The following is a 15,357-nucleotide window of genomic DNA, read 5'->3' on the forward strand; positions in this document are numbered from 1 at the left end:
AAAAAGGAACAGAAAAAGGAGTAACAGAAAAAGGAGTAAACAGAAAAAGGAGTAACTTCCTCGTTGCTACATGAAAACACAGAAATACAATTTATTGCAAAGGTAAGATTTAAGAATTAGATTTCAACTGTTGTAAAGTTTTAATTCCCAATGTTGTATCCTTAATTTGATCAAAATTGGTAATGTGGGGGAAATGTTTTTGAAGACATTATTGTTATGATCATAATAGCATATTTATGTCACTTTACTGCTCTGTTTGATTAACATCTTTCTGTAATAAACTCACTTTGTGAATAAAGAGACTTTTCCCCAAGGTGCAAGTAGCCTTCTCTAGGATTGTACATTTGTACGTTTTTAAACAATGTACTTCTAAGGTGGAGTCAGATAAAGTCACCCAGATATTATCTTTACAATCCATTAAATTCCAAGGACATCACTAATATAGACCAGTGGATGCAGTTTGGCACAATTTCATATATACATGAATATATGGAATTGCCTACATGCTTGAATACACGCACAATTGTGTGTGCGGCACTATACTGTGTGTGTGTGTGTGTGTGAGCGCATGTGTGTATGTGACGGGAGTGTGTATCCCACAGATGGTTGCTCAGTAGTGATGATGCATTCCTTTCCTCCCCCCTCCTCTCCTCCCTCTCTCCTCCTCTTCTTCCCTCTCCTCCTCCTTGCCTCCCCTCTTCCTGTGTCCAGATGGCTTCGATAGCCTCAGCCACCCCCACCCCTCCCTCTCTATCTCTTCAAGCCAATCCATTAGCTCATTTCTTCTTCAACCTCCTCCTTCTCTCCTCCGCATCCCTCACTTATATCTCCATCTATACAACCTGTACAGTAGACTCCTTAGAAGCTGCTTTAATATCATTACTTAACCCTGACATCAAACTATAAATTCCATCAATGCATTTCATTTCGGCCTGCTTCCAGGGTTAGTTTAGAATACTATGATTCTAAGACTATAGACTATCTTCCTCTGTAAATCAGTGTTCATTGTCAATCTCTCTTCTGAAGGGTTATTTAAGTGATAACGCCAGAGAAGTCGGTGTTTGGAGGATATGTTGGCACGGGTTAGGCCCGAGACGAGTTGAGGGTCGGCAAACCATGCCAATACTCTGCATCGTCCAAACACCGGCTTCAATTTTTTCACGTTTTGATAAGTCACAGCCTTATTCTAAAATGGATTCAATACATTTTTTTCCTGATCAATCTACACACAATACCCCATAATGACGAAGCAAAAACTGTTTTTTTTGTAATTTTGGAAATGTATAATAAAAAAAAATGAAATACCTAATAACAGAAAGAACGTTTTTGCTTCGTCATTATGGGGTATTGTGTGTAGATTGATCAGGAATTTTTTTTATTGAATCCAAGGACCTTCAATGGGGGCTGAGTTGAAAAACTACAAACCTCAGATTTCCCACTTCCTGGTTGGATTTTTCTCCGGTTTTTGCCTGACATATGAGTTCTGTTAAACTCACAGACATCATTCAAACAGTTTTAGAAACTTCAGAGTTTCTATCCAATACTACTAATAATATGCATATATTAGCATCTGGGACAGAGTAGGAGGCAGTTCACTCTGGGCACACTATTCATCCAAAAGTGAAAATGCTGCCCCCTATCCCAAAAAGGTTAACATAAGAATTCAGACCCTTTGCTATAAGACTCAAAATTGAGCTCAGGTGCATCCTGTTTCCAAAGATCATCCATGAGATGTTTATAAAACTTGATTGGAGTCCACCTGTGGGAAGTGCAATTGATTGGACATGATTTGGAAAGGCACACACCTGGTTATATAAGGTCCCACAGTTGACAGTGCATGTGAGAGCAAAAACCAAGCCATGAGGTTGATGGAATTGATCTGTAGAGCTACCGAAACAGGATTGTGTTCTGGCACAGATCTGGGTACAAAGACCTGTCTTTTGCATTGAAAGTCCCCAAGAACACAGTTGCCTCCATTATTATTAAATGGAAGAAGATTGGAAGCACCATGACTCTTCCTAGAGCTGGCCACCCAGCTAAACTGAGCAATCGGGGGAGAAGGGCCTTGGACAGGGAGGTGACTAAGAACCCAATGGTCACTCTGACATAGCTCCAGAGTTCCTCTGTGGAAATGGGAGAACCTTTCAGAAGGACAGCCATCTCTGCAGCACTCCACCAATCAGGCCTTTATGGTAGAGTGGCCAGACAGAAGCCACTCCTCAGTAAAAGTTTGCCAAATGGCAGCTAAAGGATGCTAAGACCATGAGAAACAAGATTATCTGGTCTGATGAAACCAAGATTGAACTCTTTGGCCTGAATGCCAAGTGTCACGTCTGGAGGAAACCAGGCACCGCTCATCACCTGGCCAATAGCATCTCTATGGTAAAGCATGGTGGTAGCATCATGCTTTGGGGATGTTTTTCAGCGGCAGGAACTGGGAGACTAGTCAGGATCGAGGGACAGATGAATGGAGCAAAGTACAGAGAGATTCTTGATGAATACCTGCTCTAGAGTTCTCAGGACCACAGACTGGGGCGAAGATTCCTTTCACAGCCAAGACAATGCAGGAGTGGCTTCGGGACAAGTCTCTGAATGTTTTTCAGTGGCCCAGCCAGAGCCCGGATTTGAACCCGATCAAACATCTCTGGAGAGATCTGAAAATAGCTGTGCAGCGATGCTCCCCATCCAACATGATAGAGCTTGAGAGGATCTGCAGAGAAGAATGGAAGAAACTCCCCAAATACAGGTGTACCAAGCTTGTAGCGTCATACACAAGAAGACTTGAGGCTGCATTCACTGCCAACGATGCTTAAACAAAGTACTGAGTAAAGGGTCTGAATACTTATGTAAATGTGATATTTCTGTTTATTCATTTTTTTTGCAAAAAAAACCAACTGTTTTTGCTTTTTCATTACTGGGTAGTGTATGTGGATTGATGAGGGGGGGGAAATAATTTAATACATTTTAGAATAAGGCTGTAACGTAACAAAATGTGGTCAAGGGGTCTGAATACTTTCCGAATGCACTGTATCCATAAAAATGATGTCAAAATGATGCCATCGACATGCTGAGAAAAGCTGCCTGCCTGTCTGTCTCATCCCAACTCACGTTCATTACTATGGGACAGCTGGAGATTGAAGTTTAAAATTGAAACAATTTTACATATGTCGGAGAGACAGAAAGCAAGGTTGATACAAATCTGCACTGTTGAAAACTAAATGTTAGTCTAACAGAAATGGGAGATAATGTCTAGATGCTTATCATAGGGGAGATCAAGTTTATAACTTCTCTGACTGGGCTGATGGATTGTGCTGTGAGATGGAAAAGAGTAAATAGGCATTTTAACATCATAGATTTAGACTGTGGTAGCTTGTGGCTAGAATGTGGCTAGAATGTGGATTAACCAATCAGCATCAAGGATTAAACCCAGCTGTTGAATAATATAGGATACTCTTGTTCATGATGTATTAGATGTCTACAACAAGTGCATATACAGTGGGGAGAACAAGTATTTGATACACTGCCGATTTTGCAGGTTTTCCTACTTACAAAGCATGTAGAGGTCTGTAATTTTTATCATAGGTACACTTCAACTGTGAGAGGCGGAATCTTTAAAATCCAGAAAATCCAGAAAATCGTAGTGTATGATTTTTAAGTAATTAATTTGCATTTTATTGCATGACATAAGTATTTGATACATCAGAAAAGCAGAACTTAATATTTGGTACAGAAACCTTTGTTTGCAATTACAGAGATCATACGTTTCCTGTAGTTCTTGACCAGGTTTGCACACACTGCAGCAGGGATTTTGGCCCTCTCCTCCATACAGACCTTTTCCAGATCCTTCAGGTTTCGGGCTGTCGCTGGGCAATAGGACTTTCAGCTCCCTCCAAAGATTTTCTATTGGGTTCAGGTCTGGAGACTGGCTAGGCCACTCCAGGACCTTGAGATGCTTCTTACAGAGCCACTCCTTAGTTGCCCTGGCTGTGTGTTTTGGGTCGTTGTCATGCTGGAAGACCCAGCCACGACCCATCTTCAATGCTCATACTGAGGGAAGGAAGTTGTTGGCCAAGATCTTGCGATACATGGCCCCATCCATCCTCCCCTCAATACGGTGCAGTTGTAACGGATGTGAAATGGCTAGCTAGTTAGCGGTGTTCACGCTAAATAGCGTCACTTGCTCTGAGACCTTGAAGTAGTAGTTCCCCTTGCTCTGCAAGGGCCGCAGCTTTTGTGGAGCGGTGGGTAACGATGCTTCGAGGGGTGACTGTTGTTGATGTGTGCAGAGGGTCCCTGGTTCGCGCCCAGGTATGTGCGAGGGGACGGTCTGAAGTTATACTGTTACATTGATGCTGTTGACCCGGATCACTGGTTGCTGCGGAAAAGGAGGAGGTCAAAAGGGGGGTGAGTGTAACGGATGTGAAATGGCTAGCTAGTTAGTGGTGTTCGCACTAAATAGCGTTTCAACCGATGACGTCACTTGCTCTGAGACCTTGAAGTAGTAGTTCCCCTTGCTCTGCAAGGGCCGCGGCTTTTGTGGAGCGATGGGCAACGATGCTTTGAGGGGTGACTGTTGTTGATGTGTGCAGAGGGTCCCTGGTTCGCGCCCGGGTATGTGCGAGGGGACGGTCTAAAGTTATACTGTTACACAGTCATCCTGTCCCGTTTGCAGAAAAGCATCCCCAAAGAATGATGTTTCCACCTCCATGCTTCACGGTTGGTATGGTGTTCTTGGGGTTGTACTCATCCTTCTTCTTCCTCCAAACACAGCGAGTGGAGTTTAGACCAAAAAGCTCTATTTTTGTCTCATCAGACCACATGACCTTCTCCCATTCCTCCTCTGGATCATCCAGATGGTAATTGGCAAACTTCAGTCGGGCCTGGACATGCGCAGGGGGACCTTCATCTTGAACTTCTTCCATTTTCTAATAATTGTGGCAACAGTTGTTACCTTCTCACCAAGCTGCTTGCCTATTGTCCTGTAGCCCATCCCAGCCTTGTGCAGGTCTACAATTTTTTCTCTGATGTCCTTACTCAGCTCTCTGGTCTTGGCCATTGTGGAGAGGTTGGAGTCTGTTTGATTGAGTGTGTGGACAGGTGTCTTTTATACAGGTAACGAGTTCAAACAAGTGCAGTTAATACAGGTAATGAGTGGAGAAGATGAGGGCTTCTTAAAGAAAAACTAACAGGTCTATGAGAGCTGGCATTCTTACTGGTTGGTAGGTGACCAAATACTTATGTCATGCAATAAAATGCAAACGAATTACTTAGAAATTATACAATGTGATTTTCTGGATTTTTGTTTTAGATTCCGTCTCTCACAGTTGAAGTGTACCTATGATAAAAATGACAGACCTCTACATGCTTTGTAAGTAGGAAAACCTGCAAAATCGGCAGTGTATCAAATACTTGTTCTCCCCACTGTATTTATCTACTACAGGGTCAAGGTTGGGGAGGACCACCTGACCACCTGACTCCACAGCTCCCAACTGACAGAGGGACAGAGAGAGATGCACACCTGTTCATTTGGAACACTCAGACATGTGTTACTAATCTGGTAACACAGGTTGGGGACCTGGACAAATTTGGCTGCAAGAGGGGCTGGATCAAAGCCACAGCCCAAAGGTGGGTTCCAAGGGATCGGGCATCTACCATCCACTATTCAGATTTAGTGGGTTTGGATCAATTGACCCTCTGAGTTTCAACCTTCTCACAGATTCTGGAAGGATTTAAACTATGATTTAGCGGATTACTGTGTGGTTGAGACAAGAAGACTGCAAAGACAGACATTGGTTTACTGGAATTTGTCATATCTTCACAAAGGATAGTTTTTTTTTACTGAAACTGTGTGTGGAAACTGACATTTTCAATTGTCAAAACAGATAAACTAACATCCCCAGAACACCCAAGAGTTCACAACCATTTCAGACAATATGCACTGCCTTCCTCTTCCTTGTTCATCTTTGCCCCGCCCCATAATGTCCGTAAGCCCCACCTTGTTCCTTGGACTAATTCTGTTCCTCCAATTTGGTCCCCCGAGGGCCAGGGCTCAGAATGACACTGAGCCAATCGTGTTGGAGGGGAAGTGCCTGGTGGTTTGTGACTCCACCCCCTCATCGGAACCTTCGGGTAACGCTCTGGGGATGTCGGTGCGGTCGGGGACTGGTCGAGTGGCATTCTCCGCTGTCAGGAACACCAACCACGAACCCTCAGAGATGAGCAACCGTACTATGACCATATATTTTGACCAGGTTAGTGAGTGTGACAATAAAACATTAACATCCAGGATACTGAATACCTATACTGGCCAAAAGTGAGCGACAAATTTCACCACCAACTGTACGTCAATGAGAGAGTAAGGTAAACTGCTACACCAACTGATTCACCATCTCTCTCTTTCTCTCTAACTCCGCCTGCTCCCTCTTTACTTCTGTCTCTCTCTCCTTTACATCTTCTCCCCCCACCCCTTTCTGTCTCTCTCTCCTTTACGTCTTCTCCCCCCGCCCCTCTCCGTCTCTCTCTCCTTTACATCTTCTCCCCCCGCCCCTCTCCGTCTCTCTCTTCTTTACATCTTCTCCCCCACCCCTCTCTGTCTCTCTCTTCTTTACATCTTCTCCCCCCGCCCCTCTCCGTCTCTCTCTTCTTTACATCTTCTCCCCCCGCCCCTCTCTCTCTCTCTTCTTTACATCTTCTCCCCCCACCCCTCTCTGTCTCTCTCTCCTTTACATCTTCTCCCCCCACCCCTCTCCGTTTCTCTCTTCTTTACATCTTCTCCCCCCACCCCTCTCTGTCTCTCTCTCTTCTTCTCCCCCCACCCCTCTCCGTCTCTCTCTTCTCTCTCTCTTTACATCTTCTCCCCCCACCCCTCTCTGTCTCTCTCTTCTTTACCCTCCCCCACCCCTCTCTGTCTCTCTCTTCTTTACTTCTTCTCCCCCACCCCTCTCTGTCTCTCTCTTCTTCTCCCCCCACCCCTCTCCTGTCTCTCTCTTCTTTACATCTTCTCCCCCACCCCTCTCTGTCTCTCTCTCTTTCTCCCCCACCCCTCTCTGTCTCCTTTCTCTCCACCCACCCCTCTCTGTCTCTCTCTTCTCTATCCTTTACATCTTCTCCCCCACCCCTCTCCGTCTCTCTCTTCCCCCACCCCTTTACTTCTTCTCCCCCACATCTTCTCCCCCCACCCCTCTGTCTCTCTCTTCTTTACATCTTCTCCCCCACCCCTCTCTGTCTCTCTCTTCTTTACTTCTTCTCCCCCCACCCCTCTCTGTCTCTCTCTTCTTTACTTCTTCTCCCCCCACCCCTCTCTGTCTCTCTCTTCTTTACATCTTCTCCCCCCACCCCTCTCTGTCTCTCTCTTCTTTACTTCTTCTCCCCCTCCCCTCTCTGTCTCTCTCTTCTTTACATCTTCTCCCCCCACCCCTCTCTGTCTCTCTCTTCTTTACTTCTTCTCCCCCCACCCCTCTCTGTCTCTCTCTTCTTTACATCTTCTCCCCCCACCCCTCTCCGTCTCTCTCTTCTTTACATATTCTCCCCCCACCCCTCTCTGTCTCTCTCTTCTTTACATTTTCTCCCCCCACCCCTCTCTGTCTCTCTCTTCTTTACATCTTCTCCCCCCACCCCTCTCCGTCTCTCTCTCCTTTACTTCTTCTCCCCCCACCCTCTCTGTCTCTCTCTTCTTTACATCTTCTCCCCCCACCCCTCTCTGTCTCTCTCTTCTTTACTTCTTCTCCCCCTCCCCTCTCTGTCTCTCTCTTCTTTACATCTTCTCCCCCCACCCCTCTCTGTCTCTCTCTTCTTTACTTCTTCTCCCCCCACCCCTCTCTGTCTCTCTCTTCTTTACATCTTCTCCCCCCACCCCTCTCCGTCTCTCTCTTCTTTACATACTCTCCCCCCACCCCTCTCTGTCTCTCTCTTCTTTACATTTTCTCCCCCCACCCCTCTCCGTCTCTCTCTTCTTTACATCTTCTCCCCCACCCCTCTCTGTCTCTCTCTCCTTTACTTCTTCTCCCCCCACCCCTCTCTGTCTCTCTCTTCTTTACATCTTCTCCCCCACCCCTCTCCGTCTCTCTCTTCTTTACTTCTTCTCCCCCACCCCTCTCTGTCTCTCTCTTCTTTACTTCTTCTCCCCCCACCCCTCTCTGTCTCTCTCTTCTTTACATCTTCTCCCCCCACCCCTCTCTGTCTCTCTCTTCTTTACATCTTCTCCCCCCACCCCTCTCTGTCTCTCTCTTCTTTACTTCTTCTCCCCCCACCCCTCTCTGTCTCTCTCTTCTTTACATCTTCTCCCCCCACCCCTCTCTGTCTCTCTCTTCTTTACACTTCTTCTCCCCCCACCCCTCTCTGTCTCTCTTCTCCCCCCACCCCTCTTTACATCTTCTACTTCTTCTCCCCCCACCCCTCTCTGTCTCTCTCTTCTTTACATCTTCTCCCCCCACCCCTCTCCGTCTCTCTCTTCTTTACATATTCTCCCCCCCACCCCTCTCTGTCTCTCTCTTCTTTACATTTTCTCCCCCCACCCCTCTCTGTCTCTCTCTTCTTCTTTACATCTTCTCCCCCCGCCCCTCTCCGTCTCTCTCTTCTTCTTTACATCTTCTCCCCCACCCCTCTCTGTCTCTCTCTTCTTTACATCTTCTCCCCCCACCCCTCTCCGTCTCTCTCTTCTTTACATCTTCTCCCCCACCCCTCTCTGTCTCTCTCTCCTTTACTTCTTCTCCCCCCACCCCTCTCTGTCTCTCTCTTCTTTACATCTCTCTCCCCCACCCCTCTCCTCTCTCTCTCTTCTTTACTTCTTCTCCCCCACCCCTCTCTGTCTCTCTCTGTCTCTCTCTTCTTTACATTCTTCTCCCCCCACCCCTCTCCGTCTGTCTCTCTCTGTCTCTTCTTTACATCTTCTCCCCCCACCCCTCTCCGTCTCTCTCTTCTTTACATCTTCTCCCCCACCCCTCTCTGTCTCTTCTTTACTTCTTCTCCCCCCACCCCTCTCTGTCTCTCTACATCTTCTCCCCCACCCCTCTCTCTCTTTCTTCTTCTCCCCCACCCCTCTCTGTCTCTCTCTTCTTTACTTCTTCTCCCCCCACCCCTCTCTGTCTCTCTCTTCTTTACATCTTCTCCCCCCACCCCTCTCTGTCTCTCTCTTCTTTACATCTTCTCCCCCCACCCCTCTCTGTCTCTCTCTTCTTTACTTCTTCTCCCCCTCCCCTCTCTGTCTCTCTCTTCTTTACATCTTCTCCCCCCACCCCTCTCTGTCTCTCTCTTCTTTACTTCTTCTCCCCCCACCCCTCTCTGTCTCTCTCTTCTTTATCTTCTCCCCCCATCTTCTCCCCCCACCCCTCTCCGTCTCTCTCTTCTTTACATATTCTCCCCCCACCCCTCTCTGTCTCTCTCTTCTTTACATTTTCTCCCCCCACCCCTCTCTGTCTCTCTCTTCTTTACATCTTCTCCCCCCACCCCTCTCCGTCTCTCTCTTCTTTACATCTTCTCCCCCTCCGTCTCCCCTCTCTGTCTCTCTCTTCTTTACATCTTCTCCCCCCACCCCTCTCTGTCTCTCTCTTCTTTACATCTTCTCCCCCCACCCCTCCGCCTTTACATCTTCTCCCCCCACCCCTCTCTGTCTCTCTCTTTATCTTCTCCTCCCGCCCCATCTTCTTCTTTACATCTTCCCCCACCCCTCTCTGTCTCTCTCTCCTTTACATCTTCTCCCCCCACCCTCTCCGTTTCTCTCTTCTTTACATCTTCTCCCCCCACCCCTCTCTGTCTCTCTCTTCTTTACATCTTCTCCCCCCACCCCTCTCTGTCTCTCTATCCTTTACATCTTCTCCCCCCACCCCTCTCTGTCTCTCTCTTACATCTTCTCCCCCCACTCCCCCCACCCCTCTCCGTCTCTCTCCCCCACCCCTCTCTGTCTCTCTCTCCTTTACATCTTCTCCCCCCACCCCTCTCCGTCTCTCTCTTCTTTACATCTTCTCCCCCCACCCCTCTCTGTCTCTCGCTTCTTTACATCTTCTCCCCCCACCCCTCTCTGTCTCTATCTTCTTTACATCTTCTCCCCCACCCCTCTCCTGTCTCTCTCTTTCTCTCCTTTACATCTTCTCCCCCCACCCCTCTCTGTCTCTCTCTTCTTTACATCTTCTCCCCCACCCCTCTCCGTCTCTCTCTTTCTCTCCTTTACATCTTCTCCCCCACCCCTCTCTGTCTCTCTCTTCTTTACTTCTTCTCCCCCCACCCCTCTCTGTCTCTCTCTTCTTTACATCTTCTCCCCCCACCCCTCTCTGTCTCTCTCTTCTTTACATCTTCTCCCCCCACCCCTCTCTGTCTCTCTCTTCTTTACTTCTTCTCCCCCTCCCCTCTCTGTCTCTCTCTTCTTTACATCTTCTCCCCCCACCCCTCTCTGTCTCTCTCTTCTTTACTTCTTCTCCCCCCACCCCTCTCTGTCTCTCTCTTCTTTACATCTTCTCCCCCCACCCCTCTCCGTCTCTCTCTTCTTTACATATTCTCCCCCCACCCCTCTCTGTCTCTCTCTTCTTTACATTTTCTCCCCCCACCCCTCTCTGTCTCTCTCTTCTTTACATCTTCTCCCCCCACCCCTCTCCGTCTCTCTCTTTCTCTCCTTTACATCTTCTCCCCCACCCCTCTCTGTCTCTCTATCCTTTACATCTTCTCCCCCACCCCTCTCCGTCTCTCTCTTCTTTACTTCTTCTCTCCGTCTCTCTCTTCTTTACATCTTCTCCCCCACCCCTCTCCGTCTCTCTCTTCTTTACTTCTTCTCCCCCCACCCCTCTCCGTCTCTCTCTTCTTTACTTCTTCTCCCCCCACCCCTCTCTGTCTCTCCCACCTTCTCTCTGTCTCTCTCTTCTTTACATCTTCTCCCCCACCCCTCTCTGTCTCTCTCTTCTTTACATCTTCTCCCCCCACCCCTCTCTGTCTCTCTCTTCTTTACATCTTCTCCCCCCACCCCTCTCTGTCTCTCTCTTCTTTACTGTCTTCTCCCCCCACCCCTCTCTGTCTCTCTCTTCTTTACATCTTCTCCCCCCACCCCTCTCTGTCTCTCTCTTCTTTACATCTTCTCCCCCCACCCCTCTCTGTCTCTCTCTTCTTTACATCTTCTCCCCCCACCCCTCTCTGTCTCTCTCTTCTTTACATCTTCTCCCCCCACCCCTCTCTGTCTCTCTCTTCTTTACATCTTCTCCCCCCACCCCTCTCCGTCTCTCTCTTTCTCTCCTTTACATCTTCTCCCCCCACCCCTCTACGTCTCTCTCTTCTTTACATCTTCTCCCCCACCCCACTCTCTCTCTCTCTCCTTTACTTCTTCTCCCCCCACCCCTCTCCGTCTCTCTCTTCTTTACATCTTCTCCCCCCACCCCTCTCTGTCTCTCTCTTCTTAACTTCTTCTCCCCCACCCCTCTCCGTCTCTTTCTTTCTCTCCTTTACATCTTCTCCCCCCACCCCTCTCCGTCTCTCTCTTCTTTACATCTTCTCCCCCCACCCCTCTCTGTCTCTCTCTTCTTTACATCTTCTCCCCCCACCCCTCTCCGTCTCTCTCTTCTTTACTTCTTTACATCTTCTCCCCCCACCCCTCTCTGTCTCTTCTTTCTTCTTCTCCCCCACCCCTCTCCGTCTCTCCACCCCTCTTCTTTACATCTTCTCCCCCACCCCTCTCCGTCTCTCTTTTCTTTACATCTTCTCCCCCCACCCCTCTCTGTCTCTCTATCCTTTACATCTTCTCCCCCCACCCCTCTCGGTCTCTCTCTTCTTTACATCTTCTCCCCCACCCCTCTCCGTCTCTCTCTTTCTCTCCTTTACTTCTTCTCCCCCACCCCTCTACGTCTCTCTCTTCTTTACATCTTCTCCCCCCACCCCTATACGTCTCTCTCTTCTTTTCTCCCCCCACCCCTCTCCGTCTCGCTCTTTCTCTTCTTTACATCTTCTCCCCCACCCCTCTATGTCTCTCTCTTCTTTACATCTTCTCCCCCCACCCCTCTACGTCTCTCTCTCCTTTACATCTTCTCCCCCCACCCCTCTACGTCTCTCTCTTCTTTACATCTTCTCCCCCCGCCCCTCTCCGTCTCTCTCTTTCTCTCCTTTACTTCTTCTCCCCCACCCCTCTCTGTCTCTCTCTTCTTTACATATTCTCCCCCCACTACTCTCTGTCTCTCTCTCCTTTACATCTTCTCCCCCCACCCCTCTCTGTCTCTCTCTCCTTTACATCTTCTCCCCCCACCCCTCTCTGTCTCTCTCTCCTTTACTTCTTCTCCCCCACCCCTCTCCGTCTCTCTCTTTCTCTCCTTTGCTTCTTCTCCCCCCACCCCTCTCCGTCTCTCTCTTTCCCTTTCTCTCTCTCAGATCCTTGTGAATGTGGGCAGCCATTTTGATCCAGCACGGAGCATCTTCGTGGCGCCTAGAACAGGAGTCTATAGTTTCTGTTTCAACGTGGTCAAGGTCTATAACCGACAGACCATTCAGGTGAGACAAACACGAGGACACAAATACAAAGTTGATGCCCTACACAAAACAATGTCAGGGTGTGCATAGGAAGGTAAGGTAATTTGAAAGACCATGATTAATCTTGTTCCTTCTCTCCTGCCCCCTCTATCTCTCTCTATTCTATATCGCTCTCTCTCCCTCTACCCCTCCACCTCCCTTTCCCCTCCCCCTCCCTCTATCCCTTTCTTTCAGGTGAGTCTGGTTTTAAATGGACATCCGATCATCTCAGCCTTTGCCGGGGACCAAGACGTGACCAGGGAAGCAGCCACCAACGCTGGCTTGGTCACCATGGAGAGAGGAGATAAGGCTTATCTCAAACTGGAGAGAGGGAACCTGATGGGGGGATGGAAATACTCCACCTTCTCTGGGTTTCTGGTGTTTCCTTTGTAAGAAGGGAGGGGGGAAGGGGAGGGAGAGATGAGGGGGAGGAATGTGGGGAGATAGGAGTGAGAGAATAAGAGATGGGTAAGCAAGTGAGTGATGGGATAGATAGAGAGGACGTGAGAGATATATATATAGAGAGAGAGAGAGGATAGGGTGTGAAAGAGATAGAGGACAAGACAGACTGAGGAGGAGTTTGTATAACAAAGGAGGAGGAGTTTGTATTACAAAGGAGGAGTTTGTATCACAAAGGGGGAGGAGTTTTGTATTACAAAGCAGGAGTTTGTATCACAAAGGAGGAGGAGTTTTTATCACAAAATCCTGAATGGTACCATTTTGCATTAGACTTTTTTCTATACACTGCTCCAGCATATGAATGATACTGTAGATCGTACAGTAGGTGTCATGCTTGTGTAGTTATGTATTGTGGATCGTATTCAACTTCCTTTGATGCATGAAATGCTAATAATGACATAATAATAATAATTACATAGAAATAATAATTGTTCTAAAGGTAATAAAAGACAATGGAATCTTTGTAGGTAAAGATCAATCAAGGACAGGCTTAACTGAATGAACAACAGAGACAGAATGTAATCTGGCATTTTATTGTATAGTTTTGGGGTATGGCCTCGTCGCTGAGGAATGCTACTTGGAGCAAGATGATGATGACAGGTAGCCCTATGATGGGCAGCTGGCATCGAACCACCCCACCCCCCTACTCTGATATACTTTATGAATGCAGGCCCAGATCACAAATGTAATCATAAGGGTGACACTGTAACTGTATAATAGAAGTTGACCTTACCACAGATCTAGGATCAGATTCTATGCTCCCTATGATAACCTCAACTGTTTGGGAGATTACATCAAATCTAACCCTGAATCAGTATTGAAAGGGATTACTTCCACCTTCTCCAAAGCTGTGCATGTGTTTGTGCTGTAAATAGTGCGGACACCTTCAACGCTTCGAGTGGAGGAGTCTGGGTAAGGACTCCTGCAGTTCACCCTGGTGAATCCGGCGGCAGATGGTATTTTTGGCGAGGTGTGTGTGTGTGTGTGTGTGTGTTGCCTATGGGTTTCATACCGTACACTGTCACAACCAATTTCTCTCGCTGCTTGAATACCGAGAGGAGGCATGTAAGAATATATAGGAGGGGGTGTTGGTTTATTCTTTAAAGATGTGTGTGTTTATAGAAGTGTTAATATAAGATTATAAGCTTAATATGTACTGATATACAGTTGAAGTCGGAAGTTTACATACACCTTATCCAAATACATTTAAACTCAGTTTTTCACAATTCCTGAAATTTAATCCTAGTAAAAATTCCCTGTCTTAGGTCAGTTAGGATCACCACTTTCTTTTAAGAATGTGAAATGTCAGAATAATAGCAGAGAGAATGATTTATTTCAGCTTTTATTTCTTTCATCACATTCCCAGTGGGTCAGCAGTTTACATACACTCAATTGGTATTTGGTAGCATTGCCATTAAATGTTTTGGGTAGCCTTCCACAAGCTTCCCACAATAAGTTTTGTGAATTTTGGCCCATTCCTCCTGACAGAGCTGGTGTAACTGAGTCAGGTTTGTAGACCTCCTTGGCTCGCACACGCTTTTTCAGTTCTGCCCACAAATGTTCTATAGCATAGAGGTCAGGACTTTGTGATGGCCACTCCAATACCTTGACTTGTTGTCCTTAAGCCATTTTGTCACAACTTTGGATGTATGCTTGGGGTCATTGACCATTTGGAAAACTCATTTGTAACCAAGCTTTAACTTCCTGACTGATGTCTTGAGATGTTGCTTCAATATTTCATCGTAATTTTCCTACCTCATGATACCATCCATTTTGTGAAGTGTATCAGGCCCTCCTGCAGCAAAGCACCCCCACAAAATGATGCTGCCACCCCCGTGCTTCACAGTTGGGATGGTATTCTTTGGCTTGCAAGCCTCCCCCTTTTTCCTCCAAACATAACAATGGTCATTATGGCCAAACAGTTCTATTTTTGTTTCATCAGACCAGAGGATATATCTCCAAAAAGTATGATCTTTGTCCCCATGTGCAGATGCAAACCGTAGTCTGGCTTTTTTATGGCGGTTTTGGAGCAGTGGCTTCTTCCTTGCTGAGCGGCCTTTCAGGTTATGTCGATATAGGACTCGTTTTACTGTGGATATAGATACTTTTCTGTCAAGCAAAGAGACACTGAGTTTGAAGGTAGGCCTTGAAATACACCCACAGGTACAACTCTAATTCACTCAAATTATGTTAATTAGCCTATCAGAAGCTTCTAAAACCATGACATCATTTTGGGAATTTTCCAAGCTGTTTAAAGGCACAGTCAACTTAGTGTATGTAAACTTCTGACCCACTGGAATTGTGAAAAAGTGAATTATAAGTGAAATAATCTGTCTGTAAACAATTGTTGGAAAACTTACTTGTGACATGCACAAAGTAGATGCCCTAACCAACTTGCCAAAACTATAGTTTGTTAACAAGAAA

General features: G+C 46.9%; 1 protein-coding gene across 1 annotated transcript; it reads left to right on the plus strand.

Moving 5' to 3' along the window:
* Positions 1–5,933: 5,933 nt before the first annotated feature.
* Positions 5,934–12,867, plus strand: LOC139417105 (cerebellin-1-like). Its single transcript, XM_071166350.1, has 3 exons — positions 5,934–6,251; positions 12,337–12,456; positions 12,670–12,867. The coding sequence occupies exons 1-3, from the start codon at positions 5,934–5,936 to the stop codon at positions 12,865–12,867; spliced, it is 636 nt and encodes a 211-aa protein (XP_071022451.1).
* Positions 12,868–15,357: the final 2,490 nt, after the last annotated feature.

Source organism: Oncorhynchus clarkii, chromosome 9, assembly GCF_045791955.1.
Source record: "Oncorhynchus clarkii lewisi isolate Uvic-CL-2024 chromosome 9, UVic_Ocla_1.0, whole genome shotgun sequence".
In the NCBI taxonomy this organism is placed as follows: Eukaryota; Metazoa; Chordata; class Actinopteri; order Salmoniformes; family Salmonidae; genus Oncorhynchus; species Oncorhynchus clarkii.